This window comes from Scyliorhinus torazame, chromosome 17, assembly GCF_047496885.1.
Source record: "Scyliorhinus torazame isolate Kashiwa2021f chromosome 17, sScyTor2.1, whole genome shotgun sequence".
Classification (NCBI taxonomy): Eukaryota; Metazoa; Chordata; class Chondrichthyes; order Carcharhiniformes; family Scyliorhinidae; genus Scyliorhinus; species Scyliorhinus torazame.
Window position 1 is genome coordinate 165,622,188 of NC_092723.1, and position 17,651 is coordinate 165,639,838.

The 17,651-nt window shown below is 42.7% G+C and overlaps 1 protein-coding gene across 1 annotated transcript in view; it reads left to right on the top strand.

Annotated features, from left to right (window-relative positions):
• The window catches only part of sun1b (Sad1 and UNC84 domain containing 1b), a 72,991-nt gene extending 55,724 nt beyond the window's left edge, over positions 1 to 17,267 (top strand). Inside the window, exons 19-23 of the mRNA XM_072481566.1 lie at positions 5,990 to 6,074; positions 9,013 to 9,128; positions 14,693 to 14,860; positions 15,287 to 15,379; positions 16,402 to 17,267. Coding sequence (XP_072337667.1) covers positions 5,990 to 6,074; positions 9,013 to 9,128; positions 14,693 to 14,860; positions 15,287 to 15,379; positions 16,402 to 16,518 — 579 coding nt within the window. The 3' untranslated portion in view covers positions 16,519 to 17,267. The remainder of the gene's footprint in view (positions 1 to 5,989; positions 6,075 to 9,012; positions 9,129 to 14,692; positions 14,861 to 15,286; positions 15,380 to 16,401) is intronic.
• The last annotated feature ends 384 nt before the right edge of the window (positions 17,268 to 17,651 follow it).

Sequence of the window (17,651 nt, forward strand, 5' to 3'; positions counted from 1 at the left end):
TTTGAAAGCAGACCAAGGCAGGCCAGCAGCACGGTTCAATTCCCATACCAGCCTCCCCGAACAGGCGCCGGAATGTGGCGACTAGGGGCTTTTCACAGTAACTTCATTTGAAGTCTACTTGTGACAATAAGCGATTTTCATTTCATTTCATTTCCCCTCTATTTCAAATCAAACCCCGAGTGAAGAACCTGCCCAACCCACCCCTTCCTTAACCTAACCTGGTCCTTCACACCGAGGTGTGTCTCCTGCAGAAAGACAACCCCCGCTTTCAAGCTCCTGAGGTGCGTGACCTTTTAACCAGCCCATTCAGTCCCCGGACGTTCCACGTTATCGATTTTACCGGGCTTGTGCCTCCAATCGCCTCTATCGCCCCCGTCATCTTCCCTACTTAACTCCCGCCTCCCTAGCCCATCCTAGATGGCCCCTTTCTCCGTCCCGACCATGTTACCATGATGGTAACATCTTGCCACTTTGCAGCAACCTCCCGGCCACCCCTATTGCTCTCCACCCCCCCACCATCTCACTTCAGTTCACCAGCATAACCTGCTAGCGCGGCTGCCCCTGCCCAAAGGCACCTCCTAATGACCCCCCCCCCCCCCCTCCTCCTCAGCTCAAGGAGGAAGGCTCCCTGCTGACCTTGTCCTCCCCCACCCAAACAAGGACTTCTCCTGAACTCCAGGCAGCTGTCTCCAAAAGCAAACAGACAAATGTTATACACAAACAGTCCCAAAGATGGGGATGGGAACATCCATCCCCACGTAACGTTTTCACCCCTACAGCTCCTTATAATCTCAACATTAAACAGCAATCCCCCGAACCCTACACCCACTTTTCACATGCTCCCGACCATGTCTCGGATCGTATATTCGGAATCCTTAAGGGGGAGGGGGAGCAGCCCCAAGTCGTGGTCCACGGAGGTACCAACGACATAGGTAGGAAAAGGGATAGGGATGTAGGGCAGGAATTCGGGGAGCTAGGGTGGAAACTTAGATCTAGGACAAACAGAGTTATCTCTGGGTTGTTACCCGTGCCACGTGCTAGCGAGACGAGGAATAAGGAGAGAGAGGAGTTGAACACGTGGCTACAGGGATGGTGCAGGCGGGAGGGTTTCAGATTTCTGGATAATTGGGGGTCATTCTGGGGTCGGTGGGACCTCTACAAACGGGATGGTCTACACCTGGACCAGAGGGGTACCAATATCCTGGGGGGGAAATTTGTTGATGCTCTTCGGGAGAGTTTAAACTAGTTCAGGGGCTTGGGAACCTGAATTGTAGCTCCAGTATACAGGAGGTTGAGAGTAATGAAGTCATGAGCAAGGTTTCAAAGTTGCAGGAGTGTACCGGCAGGCAGGAAGGTGATTTATAGTGTGTCTTCAATGTGTGCATTCGGAATAAGGTGGGTGAACTTGCGGCATGGGATGGTACATGGGCCTTCGATGTTGTGGCCATTTTGGAGACATGGATAGAGCAGGGACAGGAATGGTTGTTGCAAGTGCCAGGATTTAGATATTTCAGTAAGCTCAGGGAAGGTGGTAAAAGAGGGGGAGGGGTGGCATTGTTAGTCAAGGACAGTATTACGGTGGCAGAAAGGACGTTTGATGAGGACCCATCTACTGAGGTAGTATGGGCTGAGGTTAGAAACCGGAAAGGAGAGGTCACCCTGTTAGGGGTTTTCTATAGGCCTCTGAAAAGTTCCAGAGATGTAGAGGAAAGGATTGCAAAGATGCTTCTGGATAGGAGCGAAAGCAACAGGGTAGTTGTTATGGGGGACTTTAACTTTCCAAATATTGACTGGAATCGCTATAGTTCGAGTACTTTAGATGGGTCCGTTTTTGTCCAATGTGTGCAGGAGGGTTTCCTGACACAGTACGTAGATAGGCCAATGAGAGGCGATGCCATTTTGGATTTGGTACTGGGTAATGAACCAGGACAGGTGTTAGATTTGGAGGTAGGTGAGCACTTTGGTGATAGTGACCACAATTCCATTACGTTTACTTTAGTGATAGAAAGGGATAGGTATATACTGCAGGGCAAGAGTTATATCTGGGGGAAAGGCAATTATGATGTGATGAGGCAAGACTTGGGATGCATCGGATGGAGAGGAAAGCTGCAGGGGATGGGCACAATGGAAATGTGGAGCTTGTTCAAGGAACAGCTACTGCGTGTCCTTGATAAGTATGTACCTGTCAGGCAGGGAGGAAGTGGTCGAGCAAGGGAACCGAGGTTTACTAACGCAGTCGAAACACTTGTCAAGAGGAAGAAGGGGGCTTATGTAAAGATGAGACATGAAGGTTCAGTAAGGGCGCTCGAGAGTTACAAGTTAGCTAGGAAGAGAGCTAAGAAGAGCCAGGAGGGGACATGAGAAGTCTTTGGTAGGTAGGATTAAGGATAACCCTAAAGCTTTCTATATATATATATATATAAATATGTCAGGAAAAAGGAATGACTAGGGTAAGAGTAGGGCCAGTCAAGGACAGTAGCGAGAAGTTGTGCGTGGAGTCCACAGTTGTGGTCCACAGAGATGGAGAGGTCCAACAAGATGGAGAGGTGCTAAATGAATATTTTTCGTCAGTATTCACACATGAAAAAGATAGTGTTGTCGAGGAGAATACTGAGATTCAGGCCACTAGGTTCATAAGGAGGAGGTGTTAGCAATTCTGGGAAGTGTGAAAATAGATAAGTCCCCTGGGCCGGATGGGCTTTATCCTAGGATTCTCTGGGAAGCTAGGGAGGAGATTGCTGAGCCTTTGGCTTTGATCTTTAAGTCATCTTTGTCTACAGGAATAGTGCCAGAAGACTAGAGGATAGCAAATGTTGTCCCCTTGTTCAAGAAGGGAAGTAGAGACAACCCCGGTAACTATAGACCAGTGAGCTTTACTTCTGTTGTGGGCAAAATCTTGGAAAGGTTTTTAAGAGATAGGATGTATAATCATCTGGAAAGGAATAATTTGATTAGAGATAGTCAACACGGTTTTGTGAAGGGTAGATCGTGCCTCACAAACCTTTATTGAGTTCTTTGAGAAGGTGACCAAACAGGTGGATGAGGGTAAAGCAGTTGATGTGGTGTATATGGATTTCAGTAAAGCGTTTGATAAGGTTCCCCACGGTAGGCTACTGCAGAAAATACGGAGGCATGGGATTCAGGGTGATTTAGCAGTTTGGATCAGAAATTGGCTAGCTGGAAGAAGACAAAGGGTGGTGGTTGATGAGAAATGTTCAGACTGGAGTCCAGTTACTAGTGGTGTACCACAAGGATCTGTTTTGGGGTCACTGCTGTTTGTCATTTTTATAAATGACCTGGAGGAGGGCGTAGAAGGATGGGTGAGTAAATTTGCAGATGACACTAAAGTCGGTGGAGTTGTGGACAGTGCGGAAGGATGGTTACAAGTTACAGAGGGACATCGATAAGCTGCAGCGCTGGGCTGAGAGGTGGCAAATGGAGTTTAATGCAGAAAAGTGTGAGGTGATTCATTTTGGAAGGAATAACAGGAAGACAGAGTACTGGGCTAATGGTAAGATTCTTGGCAGTGTGGATGAGCAGAGAGATCTCGGTGTCCATGTACATAGATCCCTGAAAGTTTCCACCCAGGTTGAGAGGGTTGTTAAGAAGGCGTACGGTGTGTTAGCTTTTATCGGTAGAGGGATTGAGTTTCGGAGCCATGAGGTCATGTTGCAGTTGTACAAAACTGGTGCGGCCGCATTTGGAGTATTGCGTGCAATTCTGGTCGCTGCATTATAGGAAGGATGTGGAAGCATTGGAAAGAATGCAGAGGAGATTTACCAAAATGTTGCCTGATATGGAGGGAAGATCTTATGAGGAAAGGCTGAGGGACTTGAGGCTGTTTTCGTTAGAGAGAAGAAGGTTAAGAGGTGACTTAATTGAGGCATACAAGATGATCAGAGGATTGGATAGGGTGGACAGTGAGAGCCTTTTTCCTCGGATGGTGATGTTTAGCATGAGGGGACATAGCTTTAAATTGAGGGGAGATAGATATAGGACAGATGTCAGTGGTAGGTTCTTTACTCCGAGTAGTAAGGGCGTGGAATGCCATGCCTGCAACAGTAGTGGACTCGCCAACACTAAGGGCATTCAAATGGTCATTGGATAGACATATGGATGATAAGGGAATAGTGTAGATGGGCTTTAGAGTGGTTTCACAGATCGGCGCAGCATCGAGGGCCGAAGGGCCTGTACTGCGCTGTAATGTTCTATGTTCTATTACAAAGTGGCAGCACCCCGGTTCCCAAGCATTGTCCGCTCAGTTCTCTCCCAGTTTATGCTCCTTAATGAAGTCTTCGGCCGCTTCTCGGGTTTCAAAATAACACTCTTGGCCTCCGAACATCACCCATATTTTCGCCGGGTAAGCACCCCATACCCGATCTGCCGCTGCTACAGCACTGCCATGGCCTTGTTGAAACCTGCCCGCCACTTTGCCAACTCTGCTCTGATATCCTGATATATTTAGACTTTATTCCCCTCCCAGTCGCAGGTACGCATCTCCCTGGTCCATCGTAGAATTTTCTTTCTCCACAAATTTATGGAGTCTCACGATCACCGCCCGCGGCGGCTCCCCAGCTCTTACCTTCTGCCTCGGGAACTTGTGCGCTCGGACAACTTCAGACGCCTTATCTAGCACCCCTTCTGCCACCAGCCCCACAGCATCTTCAAGATGTATATCGTGGCACTAACACCTTCCCCTTCTTCTGGCAGGCCCACTATTCGCAGGTTCTGCCTTCTCAAGGTATTCTCTGGTTCCTCCACCTTTGCCCTCAACGTTTTACAGAGGTCTCCTCGGAGCTCCCTCTCTGCCTCCAGAGCCACCACATGATCACTGTGATCCGAGATCACTCCTTCGATCTCCCGAATCTGTGACCCCTGCACCTCCAAACGCCTCCATCCATTCCAGAGAACTGTTCAGGGGTGCCACAGCTTCTGCAGTGGCCTTTGTGTGATCCTTGCGCATTTCATTCCTCTGTCTATGGAATTCCGCCTTGATAAAAGCCATCAGCTCCTGTATCTTGGTCTTCCAGCTTGCATCAGCCCTTCCCCCGCCTGCATGCTTAAAGAGGCTGTTGCTGCAGCACAAAATTATTCCAACTTTTCAACCAAATCGCCCACTGTTTTCTGCCGGGTCTGGTAACCAGCAGACATACCACTCCTGGGGTAAACTACTCGTCTAACATTTACCTATGCCTTTTCATCAAAATTCCACCCAGTTCTGTGTAAAAAGAGCTCTTTTCTGTAACTTTAAGCACAAACAGCCTTCTATATGACCTTTCACTCCATGGTCACAACCGGAAGTCCAGCAATTAAGAAATCTGTGGCATTAGTATTATCTGTGAAAGCATTAAGAGACTTTGTGTCGTGTTTAACCATCCCCCAACTTCCTCCCTCCTGCAGGCACGATCTGTTGCCAATGATGCTTAATTTCACTTCCAAGACGTTCGCTGTCATCCCACCCTCTGCACCCAAATCTCCATTCCTTCTTTGAGGCTTGATTTTCCTCCCCGGCTATCCTTGCTGGCCTCCCCTGCACAAACTAAATGATATAAAATACTGTGACCTTTTGCCTTGGGCTCATATCTCCATTACCTCTGACCTTAAGCTGTAGCTGCTCTCAACATACAAACAAATTAAACTGGAGATCCTCATCTTCAACTTCAAATTCTTTCATCTGTGATCTACAGCTGTATATGTCTGCAAGTACTCTGCACTTTGATCTATACCTTGATGCCCAATCTCTTCATTCCACACTCTGACCACTCATTGAACTACTTTTCCCCATCCCGGTGGAATTTCTACACACATGTGCACACACCCCAGATCCAAAATCTCCATGTCCCTGCACTTCAGAGATACGGTGTCAGGTGCCTGTAGTTTGATGTATTTTGTCTTTGCTAGTATCTATTGTTTGTTTCATAATTCTATAAATATGCAGTTTTTCAGCCTTATGGTTTTAATGTTATTTCCCATCATGTCTGTGTGTCAGCAAGTACATGTCATCGTGGACAACGCTTTGAAACTGTATAGTGAAGATAAAACTGGAATGGTGGATTTTGCTTTAGAATCTGGTGGTAAGTAGTTGCCTTTTCTGGGGGAAGGGGCGGGGATGAAAAAAACACAAAACAATTATGAACAAAAAATAAAGCACCTGATACTGATCTTGTGTGGTAACACGAATAGGCTGTGAGAAGTCAGACATAAAGGCTTTCATTTTCCATTTTCTATGCAGTGTTTCAGTTTACGTTTTGAGTTAACCGTGAGATCTGTATGTTTCTTCCATGCAAATGAATTTTTCATCTACATTGGAGAAGATAATGGGTATTATAGAAATTTGCATTCTTGCTAAACAGTCTAATAATATAGATTGTTTCCAATAAACCTTAATGCTCTGATCTGGCTACTCTACCTCTTGTAATCTGCCGTTGCAGAATCTATTTACTGGATTTATGATATGCTATCAAACCCTGTTTCTACAAATTTAGTTACAATTAATAGTGATCAAGCAAAGAAATTAATCAATGACTGAAGTTCAATGTATCTGAACATGCAAATGAAAAAGTCAGATCTGTTCTTTATAACAGTGTCATAATTTCTGGAGGCAGAGTCAAGTTCTGTATTTCATGTTCTGTTTTGTCTCTGACCATATGCTTGAACAGTAGGTTTTACAGTTACATAAGGTAACAAGATGAATTGTTTTCACCTAATTTCATGTCAATTTTTGATAGGTGCTTATTAATAGCCCAGGTTTCATTCAACCTCCAGCTTGCCAGATGAGACAGCACTTCTCACTAAGTTCAGTTACAGGTTACAGTGGTGTACAGAAATTTCACACTACAGAAATCCATCCAGTTCACATTTTCTGGGCTTACTTACAATGAATGAACTATTAAATCAACATAGGCTCAGAGTGACATGATCAATTTGCATGATTGTCACTTACATAAAGAATAGACCATTTTCTGCTGATTGAAGGAATTAACAGCACAAAACCTTTCAAGAAACAATCCTGCTCAATAAATGTTTGTCAAGGTATACAATCTTCTGAAATTGAAGCCAGTAAATCCATACATGTTTGTGGCCGACTCCTTGGATAAAGCTTGCTATGCTTGTTGCTTGTGCAGTGATATAAATCGGGCAAAGGAGTAAACTGCTTGTTGTGGTTTGAGCTTTTGAATAATTTATTGGGAACTCTTCTGGCAAGGTGATCTATTGGCAAAAGAAATTGATGCATCACTTTGACCCCATTTAGTCTCCACAATTATACAATCTTGCTATGAAAGCAAATGATTTGTCATCAGATGTAACTTGAATCAATCTAGTAATTTGACCTGTGCAGTGGATGGGCCGTGAGCATTGCGAAAGAGACCAGATTGCTTATGCAGTGTTCATAATCTATTTTAGAGAAGCCCCAATCATAAAATAGTAACAGCAGCGATAAGTTGAGAATGTTGTAGGTTTTTTCTGCGGTGCCACATAACATGTCATACTGCTGCATGACACCTGTGGAGCAGGTGTCGCTTCCCAAGTGGTACATTCAGATCTCTTTAAAATTTGAATGTTTTGAATAGTGACTCAATGATTCGGAAGGCCACGGATAAATTTGTTCAACAGGAAGTGGAAGTAGCTGCAAATACACTCAGCTGAGAATTTACTGAAATTTGCACTTTGTTGGGGACTGATATATTAAGAAGTGGATGAACCAGTAACATTATTTGAGTTAGTATCTTGGCAATTGCGTTATAGGGATTGGGAGGATCTTCTGCAAGCTGCTTGAGCATGTTGTATGATAAATGCATTTAATATCTTGCTAACTCGCAGTGTGCCATTGAACTGTATCATGTGGTATAGATGACCTGAGCACCATCCATTCATAAGATATTTTCCTATCATACCCATTTAAAAATCAAATGGAATAGAAGTTAGTCTCTAGTGGAGGGCAAAAATGGCAGCAGGTTGGCAGTCCATTAGATCCAGCAGCTAACTTTTAATTCCACTGATCAGTATAATCAGCTGTTTTCTCCATCAACAAAGGTGAATTTCTACCCCAATTAATGAACTGTAAAATTCCTACTTTCTGCTCTTTAAGCACCTGAATAGGTTTCACCAAAAAGATAAAAGCCATCCTCTTTGTGACCATGGTGCACTTCCCCTCAACCTCACTATGGCCTTTGACGAGGTTCACCACACAAACCTTCTCCAGTGAGCGCCTCTTTTTTTTTTCCGCCTCAATTGTACAAATCTGAATACAAATGTTGGGTTCCACTCATCTTGTGATCATCTCTAGCAGTGATTTCCAGTCGCCCCTCTGTACCATTACCGTGCATCCTCATCCTCCTGTCACCTCCACAACATTCCCAATGTCCTGTGCCAATATTATGTTTTAAACCTGGGATTACTTACCATATAATTGGCAGCAACGAACTCTACCTCTCCAACATCTCTTGAACTCCTCTGTTACGACAGCTTCCCCAATGTGACATCTTTGAGCTGCAGTTTTCTCCAGTTAAATATAGGGAAGGTGGAAGCATCATCTATGGCCCCAAAATCTATGACCTTACAACTGATTACATTCCTGTCCCCAAGCATTGTATTGGCCTGAAATATAACATTCCCAACTTCAGTTTCCACTTCGGACCCCATGTTGTTCAACCCCACCTATAGCTTGTTCCAACTGCTACTAAAACCCTCATCCATGTCACTGTCACCTCCAGAGACTATTCCAAAGCTCTCCTGGCTCGCCCTCCACTTCTTCCTTTACCCACTATAAACCTCTGCTCATCCAAAACTCTGCTCCTGTGTGCTCGCAGCTTGACTGATGCTACATTTTACACTACTTCAAATTTGAAACTGACGGGGGTGTGATGCACCAGCTCAGTTGGCCCATTTGAGATCTTCAGTACTTCTTGGACAAGCAATAGTTAGGAGGGTTGGAGCTTTCCAATCTTTCCCAAAAATCACTTGTACTATAGGGCTCCCCATCGATTACTACATCTGTCTTCATATTTCCAGGTGGCAGCATCTTGAGCACTCGTTGTTCTGAAACTTATGAAACTGCAACAGCTGTGATGAGCCTTTTTGGAGTTCCACTTTGGTATTTCTCCCAGTCTCCTAGAGTGGTGATTCAGGTAGGTAGATTGAAAAATAATTCACCTTCCTTAAAATAACTTGCATGGGATATGAATGGCATTATTCCAACATGTTGAGGTGAGTAGCATAGATAACCTTAGGAAGCTAAATAAGCATATGGGTGTTGTATGTAGATGAGTAGCATAAATGACCTTTGACAGGAAGCTGGGAAGAAGTTGTGTGGAGGGTAAACACTAGCACCCGCCAGTGTGGCTGAATGACTTGTATCTATCCTGTGAATTGTATGTAATGCTCCAAAATGAGATCTTGGCTCAATTGATCAACAGCAGACTTGAGAAACACAAAGAGCTCCTAATGTGTACATGCATGAGACTAGAGTACTGCATCTAGTTTTTAAAAAACTTCCTTTATCTGCACTGTGCCTTCAAAAGAACCATCCTCCTGGAGTTTTGATTCTGTGCCCCTGTTCACCTTGTGTAGGAGTCCTTTCAAGGAGTGTCATTTCTCAGGCTCCCTTGCAAAACACCAGACAAAAAGATTTTGCACACCCAGAATGACTAACTAAAGCAAACAATTCTAACGACTGTCTATACTGGATTCAATTGAACCATAAATGAGTTGATAGGAAAGCTTAATTGTTGGAACATAAGCATAATTGATTCTATCAATGTTGTAATAAACCTTTCTGCTCCAAAGAAAAGTGTCTTTAGAACATGTGCATATAATTATTTTCTATCCAATTGGTCCATTTTTTTTTTGTGTTGGGGATTCTTTCCACTTCAAGGCAGTTTACTCTGAGGTAATTGACGCTTATACAAGTATCGATTCATTTTTTTAACTCTACTGTGTGAGTTTCATGATTGAAGCCACTTCATTGTGTGGCAATTGAAAAGGTAGGTTTTTTTTTGCAAGTTTATTTTCAGATCAAAGGCCACTGATGTCTGATAGGAAGCTTTGACTGGATCAACAGCACCACAACAAAGCTCAGTCTTCAGTTTCAGGATCTTGTCAATGTGTTTTCATTCTGGGTTTAATAACTTGCCATTTGTAGTATTACATAACTTGCAGAAACCAGCCTTTCAGTCCAAACCGACTCATGCCGATATTTATGCTCCAAACAAACTTCCTCCTCCCAGTCTTCATCTACATCTGTCTGCGTATTCTTCGATTCCTTTCACCCTCACGTGTTCATCTATCTTTCCCTTAAGTGCACTTATGCAATCCACCACTTTGCAAGTATTAGGCAGAGGTATTTTTATATAACTCCCCCACCTGCTGACTACAGTGGGTGTAGTATCAAATCACAGAGCAGTACAAATCCAGGCTCACAGAAGATTTGAATATCCATTCCCAAAAGTCTGCCTGAAATTTGCCCTGAACATAACATCACGAAGCAGGAGTGGACCATAAGACCCACCCCAAGCCTGCTCCACCATTCCGTGCGATCAAAGCTGATCTTTGGCTTTAGCTTCACTTTCCCCCTCACTCACTCCCCATATCCCTTGATTCCCTGAGATTAAAAATCTGTCTTGGCCTTAAAGATGTTCAACAATGAACAACCACAACCCTTTGAAGTAATCATCTCAAAGGGCCAAATGGCCTCCTTCTGCACTGTAAATTCTATGATTCTATCCCATTAGTGAAGAAATGTTTCCTCATCTCAGTCCTAAATGATTGGCCGCTTACCCTGATATTGTACCCCAAGTTTCAGATTCCCCAGCAAGGGAAAATAACTGCTGTGTCTGCCTGTCGAGCTGTCTCAGAATCTTGTATGTTTCAATGAGATCACCTCATTCTTCTATAAACCCAGTTTATTCAACGACTGCTGTGTGTAAGGAATTGTGAATGGCAAATGTGCATGCTAAAGTATCTTGGGGGCTTTATTTTGCTGTGTGATCCTTTACTTAGCTGAATTTTCTATCACTTTTGCACATGCATTCTCTTAGTCATTTTATTCCTACTTTGATTTATTCCCCCTTCACATTTGTCCCCAAACCAGTAGCAACCGTTTCACAATATTTGTGTCCTTGTTCCCCCTGGTGGCAGAACCCATAACATGCTTCAATTTTGTTTTCTCCACTGCCTGAGGATGGTTTTCAAATTATGATTTTTACATGCAACTCTGCACTGTGGGGTTCAGGGTCCTGCATAGGAAGAACCATGATGACTCAAAATGTAGTTTTGTAAATACTTTGTCTCTATATTTTGTATGTAGAAACTGGACACATATATTTAAGCTCACTTACACATTGCAAGTGCTCAGTTTTTCACATTGCCAGCGGTTTTGATTAAATCGAGTGCCACGAAGCTAATCATTTGCCATCCAAGGTGGGCGTAAATAACTCTATCTCACCACTGACCAGGCTGTTGCTTGACTCAAACTATACACATACTAAATAAATAGTGCTTAGTAATGATTTTAATGCCCCAATGAAGGAACTAATTAGGGTGTGTGCTGGATCATTGCCACTGGGCTGCCTAATTCCAGACAAATACTGTTTTTTCAGGCTTCTTAATTCCCCAGCTAGATTATGGGTGGCAAGGTAGCCCAATGGTTAGCACTGTTGCTTCTCAGTGCCAGGGAACCAGGTTCAAGTCCAGACCTCTCCCTGTGTCTGCGTGGGTTTCCTCTGGGTGCTCTGGATTCCTCCCTCAAGTCCCGACAGATGGGCTTGTTAGATGAATTGGACATTCTGAATTCTCCCTCAGTGTACCCAAACAGCGCCGGAATGTGGCTACTAGGGGATTTTCACAGTAACTACATTGCAGTGTTAATGTAAGCCTACTCATTACACTAATCAAGATTATTATAATTGGCCAATTTGTATCTGTCCATGTACCAGAGTGAGAGGCTGGTGGCTGTTGATCCATCCAGGTGTATAATACCAGTTTTAAGGAAAACCCTTTTTTACGGAATGAACACAGCCTGACCCTCTATAAGATGATATTTTTCTGTTGCTCCTTAGTTTATTGTTTCGATAAAGGAATTTTCTGTTGCTCCTTAGTTTATTGTTTAGATAAAGGAATAAGAGATGTTGAGCTAAGTTTAAACTATGTGTGTGTGAGTCTCTGTGGCACAGTAGGGAGTGCTGTTGCCTCGCTTCTGTTTTGCAAGGTTCTGGTTTCATGTCCCATACCAGATATTTAGCATAAAAATCTAGGCTGATTGCACTCCAGTGCATTGTTGAGGCAGTGAAGCACTCCTCTTTCAGATGAAGCATTAAGCCAAGATTCATCTATCTTATCAGGTGAATGTAAAGATCTCGCGGCACTATTTTGAAGAATAGGGAAGTTATCCCCAGTGTTGTGGACAATATTTATTCCTTAGTCAACATCAAGGACGTTAATCCATTGTCACACAAGTTAGGCTTAAATAACTCCATCTAGTCACTGACCAGGCGGTTGCTAGACTCTGACTGAGCACACTAAATAAATAAATAATGACCTGATTATCTGGTGATTATCACATTTCTGTTTGAGGAAGTTCACTTTGTAAAACAAATAGCTGCTGTGTTTCCTACATTACAACAGTGACAACACTACTAGTACTTCATTGATTATAAAACACTTGAGACATCTGGTAGTAGTGAAAAGCACTAGAGTGCGCTTAACTTCTCGGATTCACCTTTCAGATGGTGTATCCTGGCTGCAGTTTGAAAGCTGTGGCAGCACAACCTCATGGGCTGTCTTTGCTTCTGTATTTCCTTTCCAAACAGATTCAATCTCTATGTCCTCAACATCATCCTAACCAATTTGTGCTCCATATCTAAAATGGCAAAGATTTCAGGCCTGACTCTTGAGCTATACATCACAAATGCTTTGCAATGCAATTTGCTGGATTGCTGTTTGTTTTTCACAATGTACACTTTCCACGTAAAAAGTATAGCAGTTCAAATTGAAGTACCTTGCTCAAAGCAGTCTGGTGTTCTGTTGCTGCCCATTCCTGATTTTCTTTTTGTGCAGCCACATGTGCGATAATGATGTTGTGCGAGGTGACTCGTTCCTTTTTTTTGAAGGGCTTATGTACTTTTACCTTGGCCTCAATCCTAAATGTTGTTGAATCAGAACGTTTACAGTTTTATTATCACCTGTTTCCTGGTTAGCACTTTGTGATCTTCCGGTTGTGATGTAAAATTCAGCTCCAAGGATATCGCAAAGGAACAGCGACCACAATTCACTATCCTTATTAAATTTCTCTCCCTGCTCCCACCGCCATTTTTCTTCCCTCTTTACCCTTCTCCCCTCGAGGCTCCAACTTGGAGCAATTCCACAGGTGTAAACAGTTTTCTGGTTGAGTAGCCATTCACGTTTGAATCGAGGCAGAGAGCATCAATGGTGTATTTGTGCAGGACTTGTAGTCTAGTCTAGCTCAGTCCTATCCTGGCCCAAAATAAATAATACACTTTCCAACTAAGGTAATTGCATAGCAATTGGGAGTAGAATTGGCCAAGAATTCCATCATCACCTGGGCAATGAGCCCAATTGTACTGTCTCCACTGCTGCCCCAGCTGAAATTGTCTAATTGGTGTAGAGGTGCGACTTTCCTGGTCTGGGTGTCTCCATATATCTCACGTGATGGCTTTACCTCCCGAACAGCTATCTCCATTCATAAATACCACTGGAGTGGAACCTTTATGATATTGCAGCAGAAGGAATGTAATGCAAAACATATATTCTCAGATTGTTTTGTGTAACAGAATTCTGCAACTGACCATTCTAAAACCTAAAACTGATTACCAAGAAATGACTAGAGACACGTCAATAAATGTTTTTTTTTAATATTAGTACCCAATTAGTTTTTCCCCCAATTAAGGGGCAATTTAGCATGGCCAATCCACCTAACCTGCACATCTTTGGGTTGTGGGGGTGAAACCCAAGCAGACACGGGGAGAATGTGCAAACTTCACACGGACAATGACCCAGGGCCGTGATTGAACCCGGATCCTCAGCGCCGTAGGCAGCCACATCAATAAATGTCAGCCATCAACCGATAGGGTAATTTGGATTATGGTCAGCGAACCTTTTCTGTTATAAAAACGGCCTGAAATGTTGCAGAGTGGTTTGACCTATGCTGAATTTATAAAAAAAAAAATAAAAAAAAATTGGAGTACCCAATTATTTTTCTTTTCCAATTAAGGGGCAATTTAGCGTGGCCAATCCATCTAACCAGCACATCTTTGGGTTGTGGGGGTGAAACCCAGGCAGACGAGGAGACTATGCAAACTCCACAAGGACAGTGACCCAGGGCAGGGTTTTGAACCCAGGTCCTCTGCGTCGTAGTCCTAGTGCTAACCGCTGCTCCACGTGTCGCCCCATGCTGAGATTTTTGCTGGGCTACAGAGAGGAGGCACGAGGGGAATTGCTCCTTCAAAAGGCTAGCACAGAGATGATGAGCTGAATTGCCACATCCTGCGCTTGTAAGCATTCTATGCTTCCATGAGATGAGGTGATGGAACATTACAGAATTCTCATAACTTTATGTCAAAACCTAGGATCTGAAAGTTGAAAAATTGAAGAAAATGTAAATCTAAAATTTGCAGTAGTTTTGAAAGAAGCAGAGTGTGGCATGTTTATAATGTTTCTTATTCCTGTTCTCTTGCAGCCAGACGTTTACCCTGGAAACTGCTGGGCATTCAAAGGATCCCAGGGGTATCTGGTTATTCGCCTTTCCATAGAGATCTACCCTTCTGCTTTCACTCTGGAGCATATACCAAAGTCTCTTTCACCAGCAGGCAATATCAGCAGTGCACCAAAGGACTTCAGCATTTATGTAAGTGTAAGCAAATTACTAGAGAATAAGGGGATGAAAACATTGCTCCACTGGAGTGGCCTGTGGTTTTGTGGTACGTCCATCCGTGAAGAGTGACCAAGCATTCCTAGTGTTGTAACAGTATTTTGGTTTGAAGTGGCTTATGTGCTGACGAAAGCTTTAATTCTCGAATATAAAAGCAAAATACTGCAGATGTTGGAAATCTGAAATAAAAACAAAGTGCTGGAAATACTCAGGTTTGGCAGCATCTGTGGAGAGAAAATGGTTAGTTTCGAGTCTAAAATTATTCTGGAGTCAATGTGAAATGTAATTCCCCTCTTATAGAAAAGAAAGTTACACATCGGCCTTGATAGCAGCATTTTAATAGGCTTTTTATGGATTGCTTTTTCCAAATAACAAGAACCTATCTTGTGCACACCTGTTCAGGGCCTTGATGATGAGTACCAGGAAGAAGGCACAATTTTTGGAAAGTACACATACAATGAAGATGGAGGGACGATACAGACTTTCCTTGTCAGGGTAACTTAATTCCAAATTATGTTTTTTTTTTTAAATTGCCAGTTTAATGCTTTTAAACTTTTTTCCATATTTTCAGGAACTGGTTTAGATTTTTGTAAAATGGTTTTGCAATTGCAAGTTATTTTTTTTAAAATTTAAAATGTCCAATTCTTTTCTTTTCCCAATTAAGGGGCAATTTAGAATTGCCAATTGATTTACCCTGCACATCTTTGGGTTGTGAGGGTGAGACCTACACTGACATGGAGAATGTGCAAACTCCACACGGCCAGAGACCCGGGGCCAGAATCGAACCCAGGTCCTCGTCGCCATGAGGCAGCAGTGCTAATCACTGCGCCGTCGTGCTGCCCCTGCAATTGCATTTTATGTTCAACTTGGGATTTATCCCAGTTTGTGTGCTATGTGTGAAAATTGTAGCCAGTATATTGCAGGTCGTTGGGAACATGTTTTATCTCATTTCAGTGATGGCTTGCAGTTCCAGTATATTGCAGGTCATTGGGAACCTGCTATCTCATTCCAGTGCTGGCTGTCCGTTCCAGTGTATTGCAGATCATTGGGAACCTGTTTTATCCCATTCCAGTGCTGGATGATAGTTCCAATATAAAGCAGGTCATTGGGAACCATTTTATCCCGTTCTGGTGGTGGCTTGCAGTTCAGGAATATTATTTTGGTGCAGACATAAAATCAAGACTTGATTAGATAACTGTTTGCAAGATAGACGTAAATTAGTTTGGTTTGTTTTTAAGTCTTCAGCTATCTAGACCCTAAGCTCTGGAATTTCCTCCTCAAAACTTACTTTGATGGAGCCTTTTGGTCACCTGTCCTAATATCTCGCGTGGCCGAGTGACGACTTCTGTGAAGCACTTTGGAAAGTCTTTCTGCATTTAAGAAGCTATGTAAACACATGTTAGTTCGTGAGCGAAATGATTCGAGGAATGCAACTCTGATCAGATAACCATTAGGAATTTGAGTATGTAATTTCTCCTCTTCTGTTTTTGTTCTACCCTCTCCTCTCCAAATCTTAGGAGGAAAGCTTGAAGAGCTACCAAATAGTTGAACTCCGAATATTCTCCAACTGGGGCCACCCTGAGTACACGTGTCTCTATCGGTTCAGAGTACACGGCATCCCTAGGAAGCAATGAAGCATGGACTGCACTAATATTGTAAAAATTGTAAATACTGGAAAAACTGGGAATAATTCTGGACACTGGAATTTGTTCTTGGGACTGTGGCATGAATAACGTGTACCGCTGAATCGCCTACTATCAGATGCTTTAAGAACACTGCCAGCTGAATGGTTAATGGCTTTGTCATCATTTTTTAGAGAATGTCTTGTTTTTATTTTGGTGAATGTCTGGTGTGTTTGCTTAATGCAAAAGGAATATTGAATGCCTTTCCATTTGGAAAAAGTGGATGGAAATTGATGTACAGAGTATTTTATTGGACATTGGATAATGTTTATTTGTATATTGCACAACAGTCCTTGTATTTGTAAAGAGAATACTTAAATATAAACTTATATTAACCAATGTAATCCATATATTTAAATATTGACATAAACCTGTGGCCTATGTAGAAAGACTTGGAATATGAATGCACTCTTATATTACAAGCTATGATATATGATATAAAACGAGGTTATTTCCTCCTGTAAAGCAAATTTAGGGATTTTGGGGAAGGGACTTTGTGAATAACTATTTATTTTTCAAGAGCAACATAGGACTTTGTGCAATGTATTTTTGTAAATTTTTTCACACTGTCTTTGAAGTGTTTTTATTTCCTTGGCTGTCGCTGAATTGACTGCTGTTCAGATGTTTAAATAAAGAATTTAATTTTTTGAGAGGCTGCATGTAATTGAGACATAATAAAGAGTCAACTTACTTTTGTGTAATATTTGTATTTGGATTATGATGCATTTCCAATGGTTGAAGCTTTTAATATTGTGGCACTGTGTTAAAGTGAGGTCCAGTTTCAGGATAAATTGGTCAGTAAATAGCATGAGTTTGATCTGAAATTCTTTTCCCTGATTTGATCACCTTTTTCAAGGCTATGAGGCAAGAGCAGGTAGTGGGACTAAGCTCTGATTCGGTACAGGTCATTCAGTCCATCATGCCTGTCACGGCACATTCTACAATTCGTATCTTCTGACCCTGTCACGCACAAGAAAGGTTTAAGATTCAAAAGCGAAACACAGTTGGAGCATCTCTCTGGGATCAAAATTTCCATCAGAGTTGCCACTTCCCTTTTAGGATTCATTGAATCAGCCCATAAATAG